A 25,522-nucleotide genomic window follows, 5' to 3' on the forward strand; every position below is an offset into this window, starting at 1 on the left:
CAGCTTTACTTATGGCATGAGTGCTATGCTATAAAAAGCTAACCAAGTCTTGCAGCAGGATTTTTAGAACTTTCCGTAATAAATTTGCTCTTTCTTATCTTCATCACATACATGAATTATAACAATGCCCAATCTCCATATGGCCATGAGAAAGGCCTACATAGATAAACAAAATAAAGAGAAAAGGGAAAGATTCTACAAATATTATTATACAGCTTAAATATCAAATGCCAACATAAAGAGAAAACATAATTGTATAAATATTAAATATCAAATGCCAAAATAAAGAGAAAATATTTAAATATTATTATTAAACATTTTACAAGGACATTTTGTATAATGAAAAAATAAAATAAAAAAACAAAACATAATTAACAGGAGTACAGTAACTTAAATATCAAATGCCAACATAGATAAATAACAGTATGAGAATAGTCAACAGATAATGCGGAAAATAAGGAGTGAAGAAAAGCATGATCTTGTAAAATGTTCTTTTTTTGTGTCAATAGAGGTGTATGGCATCTTTCGCTTAAGATCTTTAAGCCAACTAGGATATCATGATATCTTGCTCAGTGTTTTGCCTGAAAGCTACAACGCTGGGACAAGATCTTACCCCATTAGAGAAAAGGTCTGAGCTTCTTACCATAGAAAAGGCAGAGATTTTTACGGTCATTGGGCACCTACAATTTTTTAGTATCAAGATCAATGCAAGCTGCAAAATGTTTGATTTTGGTGTCACCCGTACTTCCTGCAGCTCTAAGTATAGATACCTGGGAATAAAAGTAATATATAGCTTGTGACTTCCATTAGGAAAAAGAAAAGAAAAAAAAAATCAAGAAATTTGACCAACTGAAAGATGTTCAAAAGTAACTACAACTTTCTAGCGAGTTGAATAACTACTACTTCTGACATGACTTGTCATTTTGAGTCTCTCTAGTCTATCATCAAGTTTGTCTACATTGATAGTTAATATCAATATGCTGTAGGCAGCAACTTACACTTACATGCTACAGACAGTTGTTTATCCTAATGGTGTGCTACGTGGAAGTCCCGTCCTCAAATAAAACAGTTGCAACAATTTAGGTTGCAAAAGGGAGGACAAGAGTCTATAATTCAAGTAACAAGAATCCTGCTGTGGTCTTATACTCAGTTGGATCCTTCACAAGGACACGGTTTCATATCTATGTATACATGAAAAGATATGCTTAAACATGTATATGGTAGACTATGGTCTGAGTGAATGAAAGCATGTACGTATAACACATGAACACAAAGATGTGAACGCATTCATGTGTGTGTGTGTGTGTGTGTGTGTGAGAGAGAGAGAGAGAGAGAGAGAGATGAGAGAGAGTATACTTACCTTAGGATGATCCATAGAGTTCCCAAAATAGCCTACTCCAAAGGATGAAGACGAGTATGCAGCAACAAGCTCGACTGCTTTTAGTGCAGATGATTTTTCTGCCATCTGAAAGACAAAAATCATGGGTAGCAAGTCCATTGCAGATCATCCAGAAAAAGAAAATAGTCGAAAGTTAAATAAACACCTTAAGAGTGTCAGCCTGCACCAGCAACACCCCAGCTCCTGTGTCATGGGACTTCTGACTGCTGTTCTGTACCACAGAATGCAAAATTTTCTTACAAGCTGAAGCAGGACCAGACTGCGATCTGTGTTGATGAGGAAAATCATTTAGAAAGTGCTAACCATAACAGAATGCAAAAAACATGTCTAGCATAGTAGCATGTAGTAGACAGCAAAGTTAAAATTAAAAGACATGGACAATCTTCAATTTGAGCTCAAATCCATCACGATATACTATGTCTATGCTTATAAAGAAAAAAAGACATACTAAAAAGTATGGAAATTATGTAATAGTGAAGGACACAATCAGTTTCGGGTGTGGTGCTTACATCTGCCAAAAAGGAGCCCTGCTGACAAATTCTACATAGAAGTACGCTGAATAAACTTAAATAACTTAAATAGGATGCAGTGTAATGAAAAGTTATAACAGCATACAGTGATGATGACACACAGCATTCACGTGCTGCAAATCCTCTGATTAAATATTCACCGGCACCACTTGCACAGCAACCGACTATGAATGGAGCTCCAAATGGATCTCTAGATGAAGCCCAGCATCCTGAACCATACATTGCAGCTAATCCAATACGTCCATCAACCTGCAGTGGAACCTTAATATCTGATAAGACGATCTAATACTGAAAAAACAAAATTAGCTGAACAGTACATCTTAAACCAACACACTGAGATATGATAAGAATATTTTTATACAGGGGCAGAGTTAGATCCACCATGATGGCATGGCTACCAACCTCATGATGCAGTGAACTTAGAAGTGTGCATTAATTTCAGATAAAAGCAAAGGATGAAAGGAAATAATTCAGAAGCATAAGACCGTCAGTTCATCACCTTCAATGCAATACCCCCACTTGATGCCCCTGATGCTACATTGCCAGAGGTGTCAATACATACTACTCCCACAGTATCCATTATGCAATCCTCTTCAATAACATCTTGCACAATTGAATGTGCTTCTGTGACTTTTGTCTTCTTTACATCAGTGGAAGGTTGAACTTCAATAGCTGAATGAAAGACAACTGAAATTAGTTAGAATCTTCATATAATTAGTTAATTACATAATGTTGTCTTGTATAAAACTAGCTTTTCATCAAAAAAGGGAAACTAAGATGAGTGACCGTAATATGCATGTACGTACTTGGCTGAGTGAACAAATTTCCAGGCCAAAGCAATAGCACAAGTAACTATCGGTATATGTGTAAGCACGAACATATGTATGCATGCAGTCACATATTGAAGGATGAAAGATGGGTGGATAGATCTTTCTTCATCATTTTTCTCATCAAACTAAAATAATACCTGATCCTGCCAACGGTACTGCACTTCTTTCAGAATTTGACAGACATAGTGTGCTAGAGCATTCATCCTGTCTATTAGTAATAGCAAGCATGGATTTGTACCTCATCCACTGTGTTTTTGCCCTCTCCGTCACCAACCACTGTTTTAGAAAACAAAGAGAACTAGCTAGTGAAACCAAAATGCCTATTCTCAGCAAAAGAAAGAAGGAGGTCACTGTATTAAATATTATCTAAAATATGATTAGATGTAAATTAACAGTGGATAAGGTAGTTAAAGAATGATGAGATAAATTTTTTACCGCATTTGCTTCTGAAATAGTTGCTGGCACACTGATGCCTCTAGACTTTGCCCATTCACGTGCGCCTTCGCTAACTAAAAACCTAACCGTACCCAAAAAGGAAAGAGCTTTATCAGCATGATAGCATGCATAGATGAGTAGTCTATCGGACAGATCAAAGATGAACAAATATCATTCCAAGTTTATTTATCGTAATAGAAATCTGAAGCAATTGGGGAGTGAGGTAGGACTGACCCAGCCGAAAGATAAAAAAGTGAGATGTACCCAAGTCACAGGGCCAACGACGGAAATCCTAATTGGAATAAAAAGACTATCCCACTTGGTCAGATAGAAAGGCTTCTCAAAAGGTGACCGGTCATTTTGTAGTTCATAGGATGCTCTAATAAGGCCAGCTACATTTTCCCCCAAAGTAATGTATATCATCTTTTTAGAGCAAACCAAAGTAACCAAGCCTCTTAATATCCCTATCAAAAATATTTTTAACTCCTGTAAGTGTGTAACCAAATCAAAATCAATGAATGCTCATGACTCCATTAAGTCAGAGAGCGCAACCCCCACAAATTAGATTTACATCAGGTAACTGTATATCTATTGACTGTTCCCTGAAGTAATTTATGGAGCACTACAGCAGCAAGTTGTTCGGCTCTAGCATGACATCCATGGAAAGATTTTAGGAAAATTTGCCTTTGCATGAATTATTAAGACAAAAATCTTCTGTACAAATTATAAACACTGGCATGATAAAACAATTGAGAAATAATGTAATGTTGGAAAAATTATAGGAGTTCACAATTGTTTCATTACATTGGGGGTATCCGACCAAGCAATGAAGATCCCACTATTTGCTCTTTAGCCAAGTACGTAGCAATTTGGATGGCATTTCTTACACCTGATCTACAATAAATAAAAGGCTTTCTCAGTGCAGCACTGTAACTGCATCTCCTCAATAGCTGCAAGAAACAAATTTTACTACATCCCTGGATATTATTTAAGCTACCAGGCCACCTAAGATATCTTATGGGAAAATTCAAAATATCCATCTAAGAGTACCTCGTACAGCTCCAACAGCTCCAAATGCTCCAGAACAGCCATCCATGATACCTGCATCACATTCCACATGACCTCCCTCTGTCAAATTTGAACCTCGACCAGCATTTGTGATGGGATCATCCTAAAGAGACAACCAAGTATCATAATGATAAGCTTAAATTTTATTTTGACCAAGAAATAAAGGAAAAATGATTAGATACAAATACTTTTTTTACACAAAACATCCATGTAGTAGCTAGTCGATTGAGAAGAGTACATAAAATATCAACCAAGTATCATTAATGGTTATCAGCCATCTTACTACTTCAGAAAGCACATAAAGCTGGTACCATAAATACTTTCCAACACAATAAGCAGATGGAACAGTAAGAATTGGATTCCTTTTTCCATGTTATAGTATTACTGTATTAGCACATTGAACTAGTGAGCAAGTTTATTTCAAAATTTACTGTAGGTAGTCATTTGCCACCAAAAGGAAGATAACATGAAGTTTCCCTGCCAATGCAATATGTAGGACGTGAGAACTACACAAAATGATGCTCCATTGGTTTTATTTATAACCTTCTCATCATCTGAATTGTCTTGTTTCACTGAGTTGGTTTGCATCAAATGATGGAAGCATGTATTCATGTGGATTAATTTTCATCCTCCTCCTCGTACTCAGAATATAATGGATTCAAAAATATTTATAACTCCCAGATCGAGATAAGAAATGTAAGGCTTGTAACTAGATAGTAGAGCTAAGTACAGACCTCCAACACTTGAATGGCAGCTGAAACAGCATCTAGACTTCCACCATCATCCTAGAAGAAAAAGAGATCAGCTTTTACACTAACGGTTGATAAAAGAATAATGTCGCATGATGATAAAATATGAATCTGAGACCGATGTCATATAGATTGTATTCAAAATTCAAAAAAAAATTCAAATTTCATTAAAGCATAAGCATGAACTGATTTTTATATTACAGAATGATACAAAGCTTATGTGGAAACAGCAACAAAGTTCCAAATTAAGCAGATTAATCTAGCTATAAAGTATTGAAGTCAAGACTTGATGTATCTGCAGAATGATGATTGCAGACATACTAGAAGTATGCATAAATATATTATACATAATTACTCCTTACTTCAACGACGGTGAAGAACGTCGACAAGATTTTGACTAAGAGAGCCAAATAAGATACATATTACGGAAATTAAAAATAGGAAAAAATACCTTAATGAGAAAAGACAAGCAATGAAAAAAAAAGAAAAAAAAGAAGTGAAGTCAAAAGAAAGAAGAGCATACATGCATAATTACAAACTTGTTTTCTGTAGATGAGACTTGGCATAGAAATATGACCACGTAATGTAGAAATTGTAGTCTCAAAAATAGAACGAACTAATGTTGGAAAACAATTTAAGATTGCATCCAAAATCAAGAAGAGATTCATAAGAGGACACCGAGAAGCGAATCCAGACCCTAGAAGAGTATTAGGGTTTTGGGGTTTGAGAAACATACTATTGCTGGAAAACAAGTTAAGATCGCATCCAAGATCAAGAACACATTAAACGCATCACGAGAAGCGAAACCACACGACATTGACATGAATGGGAAACCTAGAAGAACATTAGGGTTTTGGCGTATGGGAGATGGACTATGTTGGAAAACACAAGATCGCATCCAAGAGCGAGAACAGCATCACCGAGAGGAAGAACGAGGGACACGGCATCACGAGAAGCGATTCCACTCGACACTGACATGGACGCAAAACCCTAGGCGACCACTAGGATTTTGAGAGTTTGGGATATCCAACCTTCCGAAGGACGGCCGCGGCGGCGAGGCAGGCACGCTTCATGACTCGCCTGAAGGCCTTCTCGTTGGAAGGGGAGTGGAAGCCCGCGCCTACGTGAACCGCGACGAAGAACCTTCTAGCGTTTCCTTCGCTATCGCCCGCCATTTCTCTCTTCCAAGCTCGAGGCGAAGAAGAAATGGGAGGAGATCTATTGAAAACGTACCCAGAATGTCGTTGATGACTAGGATTTTGCATGTAGAGAGGCATAAATAACAAATATAGATTAATTAAGAGATAAAATTGGATCATTAATTATAATTAAAAATTAGAGAAACTCCCTCTGGTTTTATAATTTATAGCCTTATATAGGTGTGCATTTATTAGTGAAAATGTACGAAGATTTTGAATTCATATTTATTTAATTTTATTGGATTTGAATTCAAATCGAACTATAAACGAAAAGTTAATTGTAAAATCTATATTTAGTTTATTTATTATCGAATTGTATTGTAGGACTGGAGTCGAATTCAACTTCAATCAAATAATACACCTAATTGAAATCCCTCACAATTCACATATTTTATTATTCAATTATGATAAGCTAAAAATTAGAGTAAATTAATTTTATTGTAGATATTTTTCGAGGGACTCGAAATTATCCATATGATGTGGGAGTTAGAGTGGTCAAGTATTTATATTTGCATAATTTAAGTATTAAATTATATATTCATTGTTTAAGTACATAAAAGAAAAAGGAAATTGGAATCTGAATAATTTTCTTGGATCCTGAATCACTTATATCGACTCATTTGTTATATGGATTAAAAAATTAAGATTCATATCTAATTAGGTGGATTTAATACAGTAAGACATTGACTAATAAACAAGAATTTTATTGTTGAGTACATAGCCTTGAAAAACTAATATATTTTGTGTGGATACCCTTTAGCTTATTTTTATTATAATTAAAAAAAATACGTTACACCTTAAGCTTACTGTTTAATAATTTTAAATTAAGATCTTACTAATTTCATATATGAAAAGACATAAATATCCGTAACAACGAGGAAAGATATATAAAAACGGTAATAAGTGTATTTATAATTTATTATAATAAGTAGGTAAGATTAGTTAAATTCGAAAGATATCTTTACTTAAAAAAAAATAAGGATTTTAAGAGCTATTTATATATAAAAACTAATTCCAAAAATATGAGTATCTACAAAATTGAGTTTTGACAAGGGCGTCATTGCAAAATAAATGCTTTATTTTTCTCTTTTTTATTAGAAGAAATTATATTTTACCTTTTAATATTTCTGTAGTTTTATTTATGTTATTGTACCTCATTATAATTATATTTAAATTAAAATTTAATGTATTTATCTAAATTAAAAGTTCTTGTTAGAAAATAAATTTTATTAAAATTTTAATATATTTAAAATAATCGCAGTGCCACAAATAAAGCCATGCGGAGAGATCTGAAGTGAATTAGGCCTAAGGGGGTAAAATGTAATTTCCCATTCTTTTTATTGTTCGCCAGACCTTTTAGACGGCCTCCATCTCCATGGCACGGCGCAATTAGGACGCTCGTCTCCGTTCTCTTCTCGTCGACAACCGACAAAAGGGTTTCGTCTTGCCCAAACACACAATTCTCGATTCTCTCTTCGTCGTTCTATTTTTTTTTCTCTCCCGCCGATTACAAGGTTTGATTTGTTCTTAGAAGACCAAATTGTGATTTGTGTGTGTGTGTGCGTGCGCGCGCATTTGTTTTTCCTTTTCCTTGGCTGTTGGCTTCATCTCATGACTCGATTTCATTCTACCATTTCGAAGTGATCTGTTTTTCTCTTGAGAATACGCTATATGCTTATGGATTTCTGAAAGCAAAATTTGATCTTCCAGAGTATGGAACTGTTAGGGCTGTCAAATTCTTCTCTAGCTTTTCAAATTCTCTTCTTAAATCCTAATTTATGGAGCTCCTAGTTACTTTGTTCCGAGAGATGGATAGCCATCTATCTGGTTGTCAAGTAATATAAGTTAGATTTGATATCTTAATATATGGAGGACGGTTAGTGTTTTATTGCAGAAATCAGTAAATTAGATGTGCTTATTTTACTGCTACACGAATATAGCATCATTAGAATCAATGGTTTGTTTGGTATCTAATACTACAAAAGTGCAAGCAGCCCGGTATGATGAGGTACAAAGCTTCATATAATGATGATGAGAATGCTGAGGATGAGAGAGAGGATCCTAGTGAGGAAGCAGAGCCATCTGAAGAAGAATTATCTGGAGAAGATGATTCTGATGGAGAAACTGATGAAGAGGAGGAACCTTATGAAATAGAGTTTAATGAAAGACAGGAGTCTGATGAGGAAGAACCTAGTGAAGATGAATCCTGTGAAAAGATTGCTGAAACTGAATCGATGGAGCAAGAGGCAAGTGAGAATTCTGATGAAAGAAGGCGAAGTAGATGGGCAACGGGGGAAGGAATCAATGACCAAGCAGCTAATGTTGCCACAAAAAAGAGGAAGACCAGATGGTCCAGCTTTGAATCACCTGATTTTGCAAATAGTTCAGTATTTGGAACTTTTTCTGACCCAGAATATCAGAAGTTATATAGACAACTTCATGAGATAAATCAGAAGCTAAATAAGGAAGTTCCAGTTGCTGACCTACCAGAGAATGCAAGGTTTCCATCTCCACTACCAATTTACAATGATTTAGGCAACACGGTAAATTCAACAGAGGTTAGCATTCATGCAAACCTCATTGCACAGAGACAATTTATCATTTCAGAGTTGATTAAGAAGAAGCCTCCTTCTAAACCTCCGAGTAATGAACCTCTAAAGCTGTGCAAGAAGCTATATATACCTGAAAGAGATTATCCTGACTGCAACTTTGTGGGCGCTATAATTGGTCCCCATGGCTGCCGCCGAAAGAAGATGGAGAAGGAAACTGGGGCTAGGATTTCAATACGGGGTAAAAGCTCTTTTATGGAAGGAAAACACCAAAACTATAAGGACAAGAAACCTGAGCCTTGGATGAATGAAGATTTGCATGTGTACATAGAGGCAGATTCCCAATTATCTATCGATGCTGCAGAGAAGATGGTGGAGAAGCTACTGGTTTCTACGGAAGCTACTTCTAAACCTCCAAGTAATGAACCTCAAAAGCTGTACAAGAAGATATATATACCTGAAAGAGATTATCCTGGCTACAACTTTGTGGGCCTTATAATTGGTCCCCGTGGCCGGCGACAAAAGATGATGGAGAAGGAAACTGGGGCTAGGATTTCAATAAGGGGTAAAAGCTCTCTTATGGAAGGAAAACGCAGGTACTATAAGGATAAGAAACCTGAGCTTTGGATGAATGAAGATTTGCATGTGTACATAGAGGCAGATTCCCAACTATCTATAGATGCTGCAGAGAAGATGGTGGAGAAGCTACTGGTTCCTGCAGAAACAGGTGAACTCAAGAGTGCACAACTCAAAGAGTTTGATTTGTTGAAAATAAAAAGGAGAAAGAGAAACTCAAATGCGGTCCAGAAGAAAGCAGAAACAAGTGACCCATGTGATGTCTGTGGTGATGCGAGTCATCTTACTTCAAGTTGCCCTTTGATTGCATCCACCCCAGGTACTAGCACACATGATCGTCAGATTAACTTCTTTGCAGAAGTTGGGAGTTCTGGCCTTTCCCTCTTTTCGAGATCACCATGTCCTGTTCCCAATTCCTCTCAGATAGCCAGGTCACCAACACATGCTTTATCGGGATCAGTCACAGGCCCTCGTGCAGTTAACTTCCTTGATGAGGTAGGGAATTGTAGAGTACCCCTCTTAGCTTGTTCATCCAGTCCTGTTTCCCCTTTAACCTGGAAGGCCAATCTACTAGTGCAGGCTCCTCTTTCGACTTCATCCTGGATAGCTAGTTCATCAACACACACTTTATCAGGATCTGGCACAGGCCTTCATCGAGATAACTTCCTTACAGATGTTGGGGATTGCAGCCTTCCTCCCTCAGCTAATTCAACTCTTCATGTTTCCACTTCAACAGTCAATGCCCCAGTGCATGCTTTGCCAGGGTCTGATGGCCGACACCTGAAAGAAATTGATGAAGCTAACCTTTTTATTGGTTGCCTTCCCCATTCTGTGAATACTAATAAGCTAATTGAGCTTTTTCTTCCTTTTGGACGCATCTCTGAGGCAAAAGTGGTCACGGATAAATCCACCGGTTTAAGCAAAGGATATGGTTTTGTTAAATATACTGATCCTATCTTTGCTGCTGGGGCTGTGGCATGTATGAATAGGTACAGGATTGATGGAAAAGTTTTAATTGTTAAAGTAGCACACCAACCGCCATCTACTGTTAAAAGCAGCTTGGAGATGGCGGCGGTACCTCCAAGTTTTTCCAGGCTGCCTACCTATCCAGATCCTGCAGCCTTTGCTCAAGGAAAACCTGCTTCACTAGGGTCTGTTCCTGCAAGATTTATGCGACCCGAGCCTTACACTTCTTTTACTAAGAGCAATGAGTTATCACCGCACTCTCAACCTGTAACCTTTACTGCACCAAGCCGAATTCCTGTTCTTCCTGCAATTTCAGGTTCAGGTTCTATCGCACCATCCAAGGAACTTGAGCAATTTTCAGGCTATTTGAAAAGCTTCGTGTCTTCTAGTAAGCACCAAACATTCTTCAGTCACTTGAAGCCTCCAAGTTAAGGCCTGAGGTATTTATGGTCCTGAAGATGCTTGAGAGGCAGTTAGAAGAAGTTTTGCGGCGACATAAATTAATTGCCACTACTAATATTTGGCCCAAATGTCTAATACTGTTGCGTTTGTAGAAGAGAGTATTTACCTTAAATCGAAGGTATTTGATCTTGATATTTGGCTTTGGTCTGGCAGATGTAATATCATTTTTGCTCTGTTCATTGTAGTAACTTTCTTTTCCTTGTTGTTCCTAATGGTTGTTTTGATAATTTATATAGATAATGTCAATTGTTCCTGTTCCTCTGTGTGATATCTTTTCGATTCTTCTTGATGATTTATTGTCGCTGACCGCAGTTTGAATTCTTTAGAAAGTTACTTTGCCATATTTTTGGTGATGGATTTGGCAATTCCAGATGAAATCAGACCAGGAGACTGTTGATTTAAGAGCAGAAGCAAATCAGAAAACTGCTTTGATGCTACTTTTGGTTTGTAGGAAGTTGTCCACCTATAAATGATGAAGTTGGTGTATTTGTTGTTTAAAATCCACAAGAAATAAGAACTACCAGGTGATAAATAACTTATTGCAAAAGCTAATTTCTATAATAATAAAATTATTAGAAAGAATTATAACTTGATCAAATATAGAGCTGGTCTTTATTGTTCCTTCTTTCATATCTTCTATTATTTAATAGACAGCTCAATTTGAAATGATTTCTGGCAATAAATCCACGAGAAGATAGAAATTTGTAAATAACTCCTTTTAGTTGTGTAAAATAATCCGAAAAATAAAATAAAAACATAATGCCTACAAAAGTTTCGAAACTGACACTATTAGGCCTGGTCGAGACTATAATAACATGCTTCTTCCTTGGAGTGAACGTGAAAATTAGACCAAAAGTTAGGGGTATCTTAGTCATTTCGCGAGTTAATAGTAGTTAATCTTTTCCTCCTCTTCAAAAGTTTTCGAGTCCCGGAGATTTCCCTCTTCCATCGACGAGCAAGATTCGAAATTTCGCTACTTCGTTTATTGATCGAAGTTGATCGAACCATGGGGGTGAAGAATCTTTGGGATATCTTGGAATCTTGCAAGAAGACCCTCCCCCTCCATCATCTTCAGTAAGTTTTTAAACACAAAAGCCCCCCGGTTTAAAGCAATACTCATTCTTTTTCCGGTCACTCTCTCCCTCACCTCACTCCCTTCTTTTGATTTCGGAGGAACAAGAAGCTGTGTGTGGATCTCTCGTGCTGGTTGATCCAATTCCAGAACGCGAGTCGGTCGCCGGCTTGCGTCAAGGAGAAGCTCTACCTCAGGAGTTTGTTTCACAGGCTTAGGGCGCTAATTGCTTTGAACTGTAGCCTTATCTTTGTTACAGGTACTTTTCTGTGATTTTTCTCAAATTTTGAGGATTTAGGACGTGGATTTTTGTTTTTCTGGAGTAAGTTTAGGTGGGGTTTGTGTTTTTCTCGGTATTGGGAACGCCGTTCATGTGGCGATCGATGTGTATCTATGGAGGAAGGCTAAAGTTTGTAGCTTTAGTTATAAATGAACTGTTCCTTTTGTCTACTATAAATTTTGTTTTGTTTACTTGGTATGATATTGCGAATTTCCTTCTGCATCTTTTAGATGGATCAATTCCTTCCATTAAATTGTCCACTTATAGGCGCCGATTGGGTTTGTCTTCTGAGGTCAGTTCACCTCCTGGAAGCTACGATTCTGAATTTCATTTTTCTATTTAGTTCAAGAACTTCATTTCTTCAGGTCGCCCGAGAGGAGGCGAATTCACAAGCAGTCCCATCACTTCGTAGAAACATGGGTTCAGAATTCTCATGTATGATTAAAGAGGCAAAACTTCTTGGGATGTCTCTCGGCATCCCATGCTTAGATGGGTATATGTTCTTACTACCATTAAAGAAACAAAACTTCTTAGGATGGCACTTGGCAGGTTGAATATTTATTTTCAAGGAAGGTCTGTGCTTTTCAAGAGATCTTTTTTTGTTTTTTTCATTTAACAGGATAGAGGAAGGAGAAGCACAATGTGCATTGCTGAATTCAGCATCCTTATGTGTAAGTGGCTTTTGTTTTCTGTAATTTTGACAATCTGGTGTGTCCCTTTATAATATTTATCATCATTTTCAGGATGGATGCTTCACTTCAGACTCAGATATCTTCCTTTTTGGAGCTAAAACAGTATATAGAGATATAATCCTAGGCAAGTTTTTGAACATCAAGAGAAGTTAGGAAAGTAGATACTGTGTCATGTAGCAACTTCTATGGTCTTGTAGTTTTATTTTCTTAAACCTATTATATTTTGATCTTGCCCATTAGTCCATCTTGCAATTTGATGTTTTGATTATTACTTTTTTTCTCTTTCTGAACTAGCAGAGGGTGGCTATGTAACCTGTTATGAGATTGTAGATATAGAGAGGAAACTTGGGTATGGAAGGAATTCACTGGTAGGTTGACCTCATTGACCTTTTCATCATTTTTTTGCTACCTAGGGTTTCTTTGATTGCTATTTCATGTTATATGAGATAAAAAGTGGAGAACACTGTAATTTACTGATTCCTGGCTTTCTGCTATAGATCGTATATTTGTATGTGATCAATAGAGTGATTTATTGTATCTCACTTCTGATGTATTTGCTTTGGTTTTGACTCTTCAGATATGTCTCGCTCTTCTTCTCGGCAGTGACTATTCTAATGGAGTTCATGGCTTTGGACCGGTAAGCAACACTAAGATACCTTTTGAAAAGACGGGGGTTTGAGCGTGTGTGAATATTGTGAATCCTGTCTTTGTAATTTTTAGCCATACTGCAATTATATTTAAAGAATTTCCACTTGATTGTTTTTCTGTTTTATACTTGTACGTTATTGTCAATCAACCACTTGGTAATTGGTATAAACTAGATTATTCTGAAACTCCTTTACTTTTGATGTATGGATGCTGCAGGAAACAGCTTGCCGGATTGTTAAATCTATAGGAAATGACTCTATCCTAGATCAGATTATGTCTGAGATATTAAAAATCACAAGAAAGAAGAAAGGGAAAAAGAAGAAAGAAAAGAATTTCAGCAACGATGTGAACAAGGAAAATGACATATGCCTAAAGAAAAGTAATGTTGGTGAGTTAGCATCACCTTTCCTGCTGTCACAGATTTTATCAACTGTTGGTCTTGATGTTATGATTCTGTTGCTATTTATTTTGCTTTTTCACTGCTTTACCAAGTGGTCAATTGTAGAGTATGAACAACTATATCTCTGATTATACTTTGGATTGAACAATCTCATTACCAGAAGGATTTAATATTTTGAGCTTAACAGGCCTCTAGGAGGAAATATAGTAGACAGCTAACTCTTCCATTTTCCAGAATGAAAGCTTGCTGTTAACCTTTATTATAGTATGATGTCCTTTCAATACAAAAATATTTTGCAGGAGCTGTCCAGAATCTAGTATCTGATGGTCAGTTTCTGGAAGTCATCAATGCATATCTGAACCCAAAATGTCATTCACCAGATTCTGAGGCTGTATTAAGGTAAAGAGCTAATCATTAAGTTCCACATACTACACTAAGTTTCCCCTTATTAAATGTATGGAAGTGGTAAGTGGTAATTGAGTTGCTTGTTGTTTGTAGGGCGTGCTCCCAGCATCCTTTTCTGCAAACCCAACTTCAACAAATATGTGAACAATACTTTGGTTGGAGCCCTCAAAAGACAGGTTTTATCCGACTCCCAAACTAGTGCATATAAAACTTGTTTGCTATTGTGCTCATTTGTCAATAGAATTGCATAACTATGCTGAGTTTCTTCTACACTCTCTCACACATAAATGTATTTGCACTAATGGTCCATTTCTGTTTCAGATCAATATATCCTTCCCAAGGTCGCTGAGAGAGATCTACGGCGGTTTGCAAATCTGCGTGCCACATCATCAGCCTTGGGAGTTAGAATTCCCTTGCATGGAGTACTACTCAATGTTCACCTGATATGCAACTTTTTTGGGCCTAAACTCTAGGTAGTGCTTTAACTTTGTTGTTTACCTTCTCTGGCCTGCTAATCTGCAGATTCCAATTCCATGCCCTGTATCTGCTATTCTGAAGCAGAGAAAAGTTCAGGGAAGAGAATGTTATGAGGTTTCTTGGCAATGCATCGATGGTCTCCAAAGTTCAGTAGTTCCCTCCGATTTGATTGAAAGGTAATAATGGCTGCTTTGCTGTGATCTGAAAAACAATTCAGAATAACGTTAAGCTTGTGCTTTTCTCTTCATACACAAATCAGAGCTTTCCTAATTTTTGTGTTAATAAAATATGGTAAACATTAACTTGAATCAAGGGAATCACAGTGATTAGTTGGTGTTGAGATCAAGATGTCTCCTAGACAGGACATGTGTTGTCTTGCAAGTATTTTCCTAATGCTTGTTGAGTCATATGAACATGTTTTGTTATTTTTGTTGTTCTTCTTACAGTGCCTGCCCAGAAAAGATAGCCGAGTTTAGAGTAAAAAAGGATGAAGGGAAGAAGCAAAGACGACCAAGGCCAAGAAAACCAGCTAAAGTTACATTAAGTGACGTTGATCGACAGCTCCAAGACTTGTTACTCTGCATTGAATCACAAAGCAGTTCCCTTGTTGATACAACTAACTGCCAGAAGCCAGCTGACATAGAAAACGTAGAACCTGATGTCATTGATCTGTCCACGCCTTCCCCTCCTCTTCGTGCATGTAAAGTTGTGACTTGTCGCAATCCTATTCGTCAAACAGTGGTAATAGATATCTGTGAATCAGAAAATGATGCATCACCAGAACATGAGAAGAAGGCAAGAGAACTAAGATCGTTTATAGATAGCATCAAAGGAGACCTATATTAAGCTACCGTTAATTATGTTGAGAAAGTATTCCTTGTTGTAGATTCATTATGTCGGTAATGCATATTACCTGTTCTATAACATCCAAGTTTTTAAGTGCCTTTAATTTGTATGTCTTCTTAATAAATATTTGCTTGGATGCCAGTTCAACTCATCTATAATGTGTCCACATCTCAAGTTGAATTCCAGTTGCCCGTGGCAATTATTATCACAAGTCCAGTTGTGTGCTCTATTTAAGCTTTTATGAGAATGGCTTTGATTGTTCTTTTATTTTTCCATATACCTGTTGTTTATGTTCATGTGCATAAAGTAAAAAACTAGGATAGTTGTACATCTGTGCGTGTGTAATGATCAGGCTATCCCAAATAGTAGGCATTAATTGAGCAATGTTCATCAAAGACCCAAATGAGATTTAAGCTAAGCTAGATCAATAAACATTAAGGGAGTATTAATTTTAAAAAAGAAACTAGTTACCAAGAAATCTTGAGGTAGGTATGCTAATGTTGCTGTTCCAAGTGTTGCAAGACTACAACACCCTCTCATGTAGGCTAAAACATCAACATAAAGTGGTGCTGAATGCCGATAGGACCATCCTACTAGGAAAAAAGGTGCTTTGAACTTCCTCTTTTTTTGCAAATAACTTCCTAACTTTAAACTTTTTTGCAAAAGGCCACCTGTATCTTTTCAAATAACCACCACTTTTCAATTCTAAGCATATCTTCTCTCTTCTTCTTTTTTTTCTTTTTTTTGTGCAAAATATATCCTTTTTATCTCTCCTTTTCTCCACATTGCAAATCAACCTTCTAAATGGCATATTTACAACCAAAAAAGAGAAAAGAATATTATGAATATAGACAACAAAATATCTAACAATGAGGATGTCTTTCTAGGTATTTATTTGCTTGAACAAAACACTAAAAAAACTATGAAATATTGGATTGCTATGGATGAATTGGAGACAAAACGTTTTCAATTGTTGGCCTAAATCTTCCAACAACTGCTTGGAGAGAGAGGCATTAACCTACCTTTTAGGGATTTTTATGTGAATGCAAACAAGCCTTAAATAGTGACTAAGACCTTACTTTGTATGTGACAAAGACACTGCAAACTGGCATTGGTTGGATGCCTTAATTGGTTGCATTAAGGAACTCAACGCGTATTACGATCACGACCAATCTCAAGAATTGCTATCTAAAATATAATTAGTCGATCTAAAAGCTTAAGGTATTAAATACATAAACTATATAAAAAGAAGTTTCGCGAGAAAATATAGGAATTGTTTCATTATATATTAAGTTAAGTTTTAGATCAATCAGTTATCTAATAATTAGAAGGCTTAAAATTATATCATCATGCTTAAGACTATTTCACGCCAAGGATATAAGTTTGGTGGTTTGACTTGGAATAGGGAAGCAGATGTGGACTTTATAGTTAGAAGAAAGAGAGAAAAAAAAACCCACACGTCTTGCATATGTTAACTTCTCAAGAGGTTTCTTTTCCAAGTAGGTCCTTTCCCTTTAATATTATATATCCTTATGAGACTTCTTATGCTGGAATTGTTAGGCCAATCACCAAAGATATCAATGTCAATAGATTCGGCTACTTTTTAACTACCCAATCCTACATCACTGTAAAGCTTCTTCATGGTAAACATCTTGAAAGTATTATCATCTTTTTTATATTAAAATTTGAAGATTTGTATCGTTAGTTTTGGATAAAAATCATATATTTCTTTTGGTATTTGTATCGTTAGTTTTGAATGAAAACTTTAGTAGTTCTTCAGTTTGAAGACAAACTATAATTTGCCAACAAAGTTGTGATAAATTTAGGAAATATTAGCTCAGCCAATCTAGATAAGATACGTTATTAGAATAAGTTCTCCATGAAAGAAAGAAAGAAAGAAAGAATGTCAAACATCACTCATTGATGAAATGCTCATCCAATTATAAAGCAGGGGTTTGGGATCTCACCTGCTTCTCGCCATCCATGGCATCCTCCTCCCATGGCGATATTATTTAGTACACTTGGCATGTGCAATTAACAGAAGAAGCTTTTAATTTATTTATGGGTGGTCCATTCAAACACCGCGTGTATTCAACACCTATTTGCCATCAATTTTCCTTTCACAAACCCATTGCCAGCTACCTGCATTTAGTATTTTTTTTTTAAATTTTATTTTGGGAGCATAAATACTAACAGACAACTGGATTTTATCCGCAAATGCATTTAGTATGTGATGAAGTTTATCTCTCTTTCTTTCCTCTAACATGGAGGGAAAATATTATATAATTATTTTATCCTCAATTTAAGTTATTTGGAGGGTTCTCTGTTTGATTATTCACACCTAAGTGCACAATTATCAACTCCCCTTGGAGAAAAATAATGGACATATCTTTGGTGCAAGATTGTAAGAGAGTCATACAACTATGAAACTTTAAAGTCTTTCACCTATTTGACTTAAATTTTCTACCATGAGAGATGATACCAGAGGGAAAAGTACAAGCAATGTTAGAGACCTCATCACCTAGTAACTTCTCACCACCAAAAAAAAAAAAAAAAAAAAAAGTGATATGCCCCCCTATTTATACCCTCCCACCTGCCTGCACACTTGCTCAGCTTATTCCAAACTGTTTCTTTTCTCTCCCTTCTCAAATCTCTCTCTCTTAAACTCTCACACCATGAAGTATCAAAGTTTGCCTTTGCCACCTATGTCTTGTATCCTCCTGATACTTTTTGTTGTAAGCCAGTTATCCAGCTACAACCATGGGCTGAGAATTATCAGGAAGGAGATGGAGACTAGCTACAAAGGTGAGCATCCTTCCGCATACAGTACTGTTCATGTCTCAAGAATATCTCCATCTCAAGCAGTAGGTGATGAAGAATTTGAACAGATTTATGGAGCTTCTTTTAGGATGGTTCCTCAAGGTCCAAACCCTCTTCACAACTGATTTTGTTCCAGATGAAGACTAGCTATGGCATATGGGTGTGTAACAGTGCAGGTGTTTTTAAGTTGTTGTTTCTTAGATGGTGTATACTAGAAGTATGTACCAAAGTGTATTTTGGGTCATTTGCACTATTTTTTGTTTCACTTTGCAGAATTATCGCACGACAATAGTAGTTCGAGCGATGCATAACTGGATTTGTTTAGTTCTGCAAAGTGAAACAAAAACTGGGTGATCTGAAAAATGGAAAATTATTTTGGTTTTCCGGCTGAATGACCCAAATGTATTTATACTCTTTAGTTAAAGTTTCATTTGGACTGAATAATGTATGATAGCACTTGTAGGAATGTAATCAGTTCTTATATGAATTGTGTGAATGCAGCAAAATATATATGAGAGGTATGTCTAGCTTTTAATCCGTAATTTAAAAAAAAAAAAAGTTTCTTTCTCATAGGAAATTACATGAGAATGTTAATCTTAATTCAAAAGACAAAAGAACTACTTCATATGTATTCTAAATTTCTAATTAAGATTTACCAACAACCACCGAGTTCGGCTTCCAATGATTTGGGCCCAGCTCAAAAAGCCCCTAATGGGGTGTAAATATATTTACCCAGATAAAGGGCTACTTCTTTTATATTTCCTATATATATAAACTCATATGCAAGTTCTTCTTTGCCCTTAATATTCTGCATGTATACTAAGCTATCCTAGAAATTGATATTTAGCAATTGTTTTCTTCTTCTTAAGTTGAAGAGAAGTGGAGATCTCTGGAGGCTCAAACTGCAAGGTGCTAGAGAATTTTGTTCTCAAAAGTTACCAAAGTAAAGCATTTCAGATCTGAAACTTCCAAGTGATTTGGTTAGTTCTTCAATCTGTAAGACTACAGTCTGAAGAAAAATATAGAATTTTTGTCTATTTGGATGTATAGAGTTTGAGGATGCTCGCATAGAATTTATTTTTAAAAGGTTAACCATCATTTGACATTGTCATTCAAGAAAAGCACCAAAAACCAGCAAGTTCACAACATTAAGAATGCAGGAAGATTGTTGTACATCAATTGTATACAAATATCAGCATGTTCAATAGTAGATATCATGCGGACACCATTTACAAACAGAGGTCACTTGAAGTTTAAGGCCATTCTACAGCCATTCAGTTGGATTCAAACATAAAAATTCTGAATATTGAAAATAAATGATTCATTCATGATGATTCGTTCCAGCCGCCATAGTTGCATTCTTTATAGCACTCTCCCCCCATAATTTTTCTGCAAGAGAAAAATATGATATGAAGTTCATGATAAATTAACTTGATTTTTGACTGAAGCATCAAGAGTAATATCATTCTTTGATTTATAGATTAAGGTAGCAGGACGCAAACTTGTCTAGGTTTTGTGCTGAAACACAAAGCGAGTCACTTTGTTGACGATTAGTCCTAAAGGTAAGAACTTCTTCTCATACGACATGAGAAAAAGGTTGTGGCAGCAAACTGAGTTCATCAAAATGAGGAACCTTTTTGTATGTCAGCATTAAGGATTCAGAATATGTCCCTTAGAAAACCATAATTTCTTTGAAATTTTTTTATGTGTATAGAAAAAAAAAATTCAAAATAAGCCAAGATGAAATCTGATTTCATGACTAACACTAAAATGTGTTTCATTATCTGGTCATCAGAAAGTAAAGTGCATAAGTTGAAATGAGGAATAGAGCAGCTCTGTTTGTCAGAAAGTTATTTTCTATTTTATGACAACAAAACTTTTCACTGCAAGTGCATAAGACTCATGATGTCGTGATGCCACTAATGATTGCGAAGAATACCGTGGGAGTGAAGGTGAGGGCGACTCTGATTTCTCCGCGGAATTCCTGATCTTTCACCACACTGTAAGCAGTTGAAGGGATGCTGCCTTCAGTAAACAGTGGTTCCAAGGGAATCCTGAGATTATATGAAAAATGCTAAACATCATCTTGAACTAAGTACAAGATCAACATAGTCATTGTGTGTACTATTGCATCAAACTCAACATGCAATTTTACAAAATTTATCAAGGAATGTAAAGTTTAATATTCACGAGAAACGCTCACTTTGCTTCACCGACAAAATCATCGGCTGAAACAGCATCACTGTCCATAAGCTTGATAGTGAGTTCCTCAACATCATTAGAAAGAGTGAATTTAAAGCTCTCATTCCATTCGGGATCACTGCCTGCTCCTATATCAATCAAGAAGAAGAGCAAACATTTTCTAGATGCAGAGAGTAACTCATAATATCTCATGCCACTAGCAAAAACTCAATTTGCTAACTCTAAATGAAAAATAAGTTAATGCTCAAGATGCCATTTTTCCAACAAATTTTTTTTTTTTTTGCTGAAATCTTACCTGATTTGACATTGCTTTTTTGCTCCTGAGTCCGACATATAAGGATAGCATAAGGATCCATCTTACCTGCTCAACGATTACACAAATAAATAGGCATCAGAGATGAAACAATTCACTCTAATTAGTCTTTAATATACTTCCAATCCTTCTCCATTTCTCGTTTCCCTTGTTATTTACTTAAATCTAGACGAGAAAAATCTAAAACTTGCGGCCAAAATCTTGACTAGGGCAACAACAAACGAGCGGAAGGACTCGATCTTACCGAGGAAATCGGCGTCGTCGAGGCCTTTGGCACTCACGAGAAGCACCTCGAGCGTCCCCTCCACCATCCTTTCTCGCCTCCTTCCTCTCTCGCTCTCTCCTCTCCTTTCTCCCTTCTCCCTTCTCCCTTCTCGATTGAAATCGAGACTTGTCCTCTTGAAATAAATAAAGCAAATAAAACTCCCCCGGCCATGCCGGCGCTGGGCGAGTCGAACGGTTTTAATGCGAGTCGCAGTCGCGGGCGTTCCTCATGCACGCACGTTTTGGAAGACGTCCTTCTGATTCCATCCATGGTGAGAGACATGATCTGGCATTCCATAACAGGGGAATGGTGCGGTGAGAGGGTTAAAACTCTGGATTGTATGCAATTCCTGCAATGATGGCTGTAGACAATCTGCTTCCTTGGTAGTTTGTGAATAAGGTGGTTACTTTGGCATGCATAGAAGTATTCGTATTAAAATTTATACAATTTTAAATATAAAAAAATAAAAATATCTTTATTATAATATTTTCAAGTATTCCTCTTCTAATGATATTTCTATACTCTCCTATAAAGTGATTAGGAGAGTATGCATGCAAATAAATATGTTTCGAAGAGTGTATATATGCATATTTAGACACGTTGAATAATTATTTTTCTTTCCACAATACCCTTATGATAATTATATTTAAATATTTCTAAGATTAAGTTTCCATTATATTTTGTATTAAAAAAATTATTTTATGCAAATATTATAGGTAACTATATGATATATTTACTCTTATATTTAAAAAAAAATCACCGCAATCATAAATAATAAGAGTGTTTTGGTATTTTTATGTTTTCCGTCTACCATATTATGGAGTTAGGATAAATAAGAAATCAAATACAATAAGATTGTAAAAGCGACACAAATTGCCCAATAATTCAACAAACTAAGGATCAATTCACAGTTCAAGACTTCTTGAACTAAGTTTCATCCAATACTTTTATTACAAAATCCAGACAATTAGACAACAAGGTCAAGATCTCATTACAGCACCCTCTTCCTCAGCTCAATAATCCCATGAGCAACCATCCCGCTGAGGAATCCGAGCGCCGCGCTCGACCCGACCAGCGACACGGCGGCGCAGACCAACATAACGAACGCCTCCGCCTTCGACGACATGTCCCTCGCCGCCATGGCGAGCTCAACGCCCGCGAAGAGCAGCAGCACTCCGAGCAATCCTACGGGGAACTCGATGAGCACTCTAAGCATCGACGCACCGAGCACTAGTCCAAGCGTCAGCTTCGCCGCCCCGAGCGCCGCCACGCAGGTGCCGCTCCTACCGCCGAACTTGTACTGCCCGGCGAGGCCGCCGGCGCCGTGGCAGCAGGGCATCGCGCCGAACCAGCAGCCGACGAGGTTCATCGCGCCGACGGTGAGCGACACCGACGTCGCCGACGCCGTCTTGTCGGGGAACAAGTCCTTCGACAGCTTGCAGACGGCGATGACCGAGTTGAGGATGGTGAGGGGCAACTGGGGGATCGCCCCTTTCAAGAACCCCTCTTTCCATGCGTGTCTTGATATCTTCACCACGCGGATAGCCGACGGCCCGGCTCTTAACTCCTTCACCGCGCTCGGATTTCTGATTATAGCTAAAATTATGCCCAATACGAACACGATCACGGCTGACGGGATGGAAGATACCACCCTCTTCCATCTCCGCCGCCACGATGTCGTTGCCGTGTCATTGGATTCCTCGTCACCGGCGCCACTAATGGTGATTATAAAGCACGCCGCTACGATTGCCAAGATGAGCCCGTCGAGCCCGGTCCACGGCCGTTGGCCTAAAGACTTGCCCTTTCCGAGATTCTGGTCGTATCTGACGTACTTGACGGCGGACATGGCGAAGTTGAGCCCCTGGGCCAGCTGGATCCCGCGAACGACGGGCAGAGGGATGAGCCAATAGGCGAGCTCCATGAGGCGGGTGGCGCCCAGGAGGAAGACGATTGCCGATGTGCAGATCCCGGCGGCCATGATCTCCGGGACGCCGAATGTTGGGGTGGAGATGGCGACGGCGGCGATGGACTTCATGGGCTGGACGGGCATCGGGACGCCGTAGAGGAGGCCGGTGACGGCGTTGTAGAAGCCGGTGAAGATGAGGGTGGTCCCGAGGTCGAGGGACTTGGAGAGGGCGAGGGCGAGGACGATGGGGATGTAGGTGCCGAGGTCGCCCATGGCGCCGTTGAGCTCGGCCCATTTGGAGCGGAACGCGAGGTTGGTGCGGGCTTTGGAGAAGATGAAAGTCGGCGACCAAGTGGGCCTCTCGGGCTTACCGGCGCCGATCTCGGCGACCTCGGGGTCACGGGAGTTTATGGTGCTGCTGCTGGCCATGGGAATTTTGGGTTGGGATTGCTAAAAAGCATTGGTCAGTGATGGTTATTATAAACGACGGAGGTAATGACGCTTGGAAGTTTTCCCTATGACTTCCTACATTTAAGTGATTTATCTATTTGAATCCTGCTTCTTTTAGTAGAATAAGCCGCAAATTCACTTAAAATAGGGTTTTATGTGCACATCTCAAAGCCCTAGAGCCTATTGTCAACGCATTTTGGAATTTTGTAATTCATCATTGCATAGGTCAGAAAGAGTACGGAATTAGAGTGTGTGGGTGGATCCGGCGGTGGGAAAGAGATCGTTTGTATCTCATACTGCAGGAATTTGCTACTTTCTCTTTTTCTGAAAAGAAAGAATTTGTTACTAAAAACTTTGATTCTGGATGATTTGGCAGATAACGGCCGGCGGCTAAGTCAGTCCTGCAATCGGGGCTGCAGATGATCTGCTGCAAAATGGAGTGGTCGCACCCGTCCTTTTCCACGGAGAATATTGAATACCAACCGATGATTAAAAAAAAGAAAAAATATTGAATACCAACCTTACACTGTTCATAGAGTTTAGGTATTTTTCAAACAAGGAGAGGTTGCAGGAACCACTCTAATTTTAAATAATTATTATGGAAAATTAGCAGTGGATTGGCTCAATAATCGATGACTTAGCTCGATTAATGACTCGACAGTACGGTTGACTTAGAGGAGTAGCTTAGCAGCACGATAATTTAGAGCAATGTATCATCGACGTTTGGTTCGAAATAATAATGTTGGCAAGGCACACGGCTTGAAGTCTAAACTATGTCACTTAGTATATTGGCTAAAGTTTGATGTTGCTTTAATGTCTTTGTATCCAAAAAGAATTAGCTTTTTGTCAAGCATATATCTAGTATTCAGGCCCTAAAATAATATATATATATATATATATTGAATATTATCTCCTACAACCAACAAAGTCATCGGATCGACTCCAACTCCAAACAGTTATATAAAGAAAATTATTTAGTGGTTTGGCTTAACGACTCGACTAGGTTGGTGGCTCGATGATACGGTTGGCTCAGAAGAGGAGCATATCGATAGCGCAACGACTTAGATCAAATCTCGACGGTTTATAGTTCATATCTAGCATTTAGGTTCTTAAATAATAATATATCCACTGTATTAATGATAAAATAAATAAATAATTATTGACTGCATTAAAGTCCTGCAACGAGCATTTTAGACAATCTGCTTCCACGGTAGCTTGTGAATAAAACGTTAAAGTTGGCGTGTTTATGATTAGGAGTCCTTTTCGAAAGAATAATTGTTTATAATTAGGAGGAGGTGGCGTGAAAGAATCGTAAGAGTTGACCTTTAAACATTTAAAAGAAAATATTTTCTCACTTTGGTGGATTATAGTGTTAGAAACATCTCCATATGATCACTTTAAATCCTTATCCCCATTAATTAAAGTGATTATTCTGCACTATTCGTTTGTTAGTGCTGCTTAAAAGTAGGAATCCTTTTTATTACGTAACTTAGACTGCTTCCATTAGCTACCCAGATAGCCAGTGGTTATAAGAATTAATGGTGAAAAATTATTTTTATTTTTACCGGTTAAGCTAATTTTGGTTTTTTCTTTCAACTTAAACTTTTTTCTTTCTTACTTCTAAATTTGTCTTCCTATCACTTTTGATGACTTATTTTTATCATCACAAATATCTATTCTGAATTTACTTCTAATAGTGACTAAATATTGGTAAGGGATGAGATTAAAAATGTGAATATTTTTAAAACTAGAGAAAAAATAAATAAATAATTCTAGAAATTTGACAATTGATCTACATCTTCTTAGGTTTAATGATCGAGAGATAGTTTGTAGTTATATTTACGCAATTTTGTTACGTAATTCTTAGTCATTAAATTTTAAATTTTTACAATTTTATTACGTAATTCGTAGTTATTAAATAATACTTAATTTTATTTTATTATTTAATTATGTAATTCACCGTCATTGAACACTTATAATTTT

At 37.3% G+C, this 25,522-nt stretch overlaps 5 protein-coding genes and 1 long non-coding RNA gene across 7 annotated transcripts; 3 read left to right on the top strand and 3 right to left on the bottom strand.

Annotated features, from left to right (window-relative positions):
- Window positions 1-275: 275 nt before the first annotated feature.
- Window positions 276-6,254, bottom strand: LOC140800863 (putative threonine aspartase). Its single transcript, XM_073155758.1, has 11 exons — window positions 6,043-6,254; window positions 4,997-5,047; window positions 4,245-4,365; window positions 3,999-4,083; window positions 3,195-3,276; window positions 2,897-3,035; window positions 2,429-2,601; window positions 2,015-2,178; window positions 1,545-1,665; window positions 1,361-1,465; window positions 276-770 (listed from the first exon to the last, which is right to left on the bottom strand). The coding sequence occupies exons 1-11, from the start codon at window positions 6,184-6,186 to the stop codon at window positions 681-683; spliced, it is 1,275 nt and encodes a 424-aa protein (XP_073011859.1). The 5' UTR covers window positions 6,187-6,254; the 3' UTR covers window positions 276-680.
- A 1,309-nt stretch (window positions 6,255-7,563) lies between these two features.
- Window positions 7,564-11,016, top strand: LOC140801406 (uncharacterized). 2 transcript variants are annotated; one of them, XM_073156510.1, is made up of 2 exons: window positions 7,564-7,724; window positions 8,205-11,016. In XM_073156510.1, the coding sequence occupies exon 2, from the start codon at window positions 8,211-8,213 to the stop codon at window positions 10,731-10,733; it is 2,523 nt and encodes an 840-aa protein (XP_073012611.1). In that variant the 5' UTR covers window positions 7,564-7,724; window positions 8,205-8,210; the 3' UTR covers window positions 10,734-11,016. The 2 variants fall into 2 exon arrangements, with proteins under 2 accessions (XP_073012611.1, XP_073012612.1); XM_073156511.1 differs by having other exon boundaries at window positions 7,572-9,830; window positions 9,915-11,016.
- Window positions 11,017-11,635: 619 nt separating this feature from the next.
- Window positions 11,636-15,794, top strand: LOC140800584 (single-strand DNA endonuclease 1). Its single transcript, XM_073155333.1, has 14 exons — window positions 11,636-11,837; window positions 11,937-12,094; window positions 12,346-12,407; window positions 12,481-12,608; window positions 12,735-12,786; window positions 12,859-12,931; window positions 13,105-13,175; window positions 13,385-13,444; window positions 13,672-13,843; window positions 14,155-14,254; window positions 14,354-14,436; window positions 14,582-14,682; window positions 14,783-14,913; window positions 15,184-15,794. Exons 1-14 carry the CDS (start codon window positions 11,770-11,772, stop codon window positions 15,581-15,583), a joined length of 1,659 nt encoding a protein of 552 aa, XP_073011434.1. The 5' UTR covers window positions 11,636-11,769; the 3' UTR covers window positions 15,584-15,794.
- A 2,530-nt stretch (window positions 15,795-18,324) lies between these two features.
- On the top strand, window positions 18,325-18,918 carry LOC140801263 (uncharacterized). Its single transcript, XR_012111402.1, has 2 exons — window positions 18,325-18,388; window positions 18,472-18,918. It is a non-coding gene; the product is annotated as an uncharacterized lncRNA (long non-coding RNA).
- Window positions 18,919-19,523: 605 nt separating this feature from the next.
- On the bottom strand, window positions 19,524-21,403 carry LOC140801250 (elicitor-responsive protein 3-like). Its single transcript, XM_073156265.1, has 5 exons — window positions 21,163-21,403; window positions 20,901-20,966; window positions 20,607-20,733; window positions 20,343-20,457; window positions 19,524-19,792 (listed from the first exon to the last, which is right to left on the bottom strand). Exons 1-5 carry the CDS (start codon window positions 21,227-21,229, stop codon window positions 19,766-19,768), a joined length of 402 nt encoding a protein of 133 aa, XP_073012366.1. The 5' UTR covers window positions 21,230-21,403; the 3' UTR covers window positions 19,524-19,765.
- Window positions 21,404-22,038: 635 nt separating this feature from the next.
- LOC140801014 (molybdate transporter 1-like) lies at window positions 22,039-23,637 on the bottom strand. The gene has a single exon (XM_073155993.1). It carries the CDS (start codon window positions 23,516-23,518, stop codon window positions 22,175-22,177), a length of 1,344 nt encoding a protein of 447 aa, XP_073012094.1. The 5' UTR covers window positions 23,519-23,637; the 3' UTR covers window positions 22,039-22,174.
- Window positions 23,638-25,522: the final 1,885 nt, after the last annotated feature.

The sequence above is a fragment of the Typha latifolia genome, chromosome 14 (genome assembly GCF_019914945.1).
Source record: "Typha latifolia isolate L0001 chromosome 14, TyphaL0001v2, whole genome shotgun sequence".
Taxonomy (NCBI): Eukaryota; Viridiplantae; Streptophyta; class Magnoliopsida; order Poales; family Typhaceae; genus Typha; species Typha latifolia.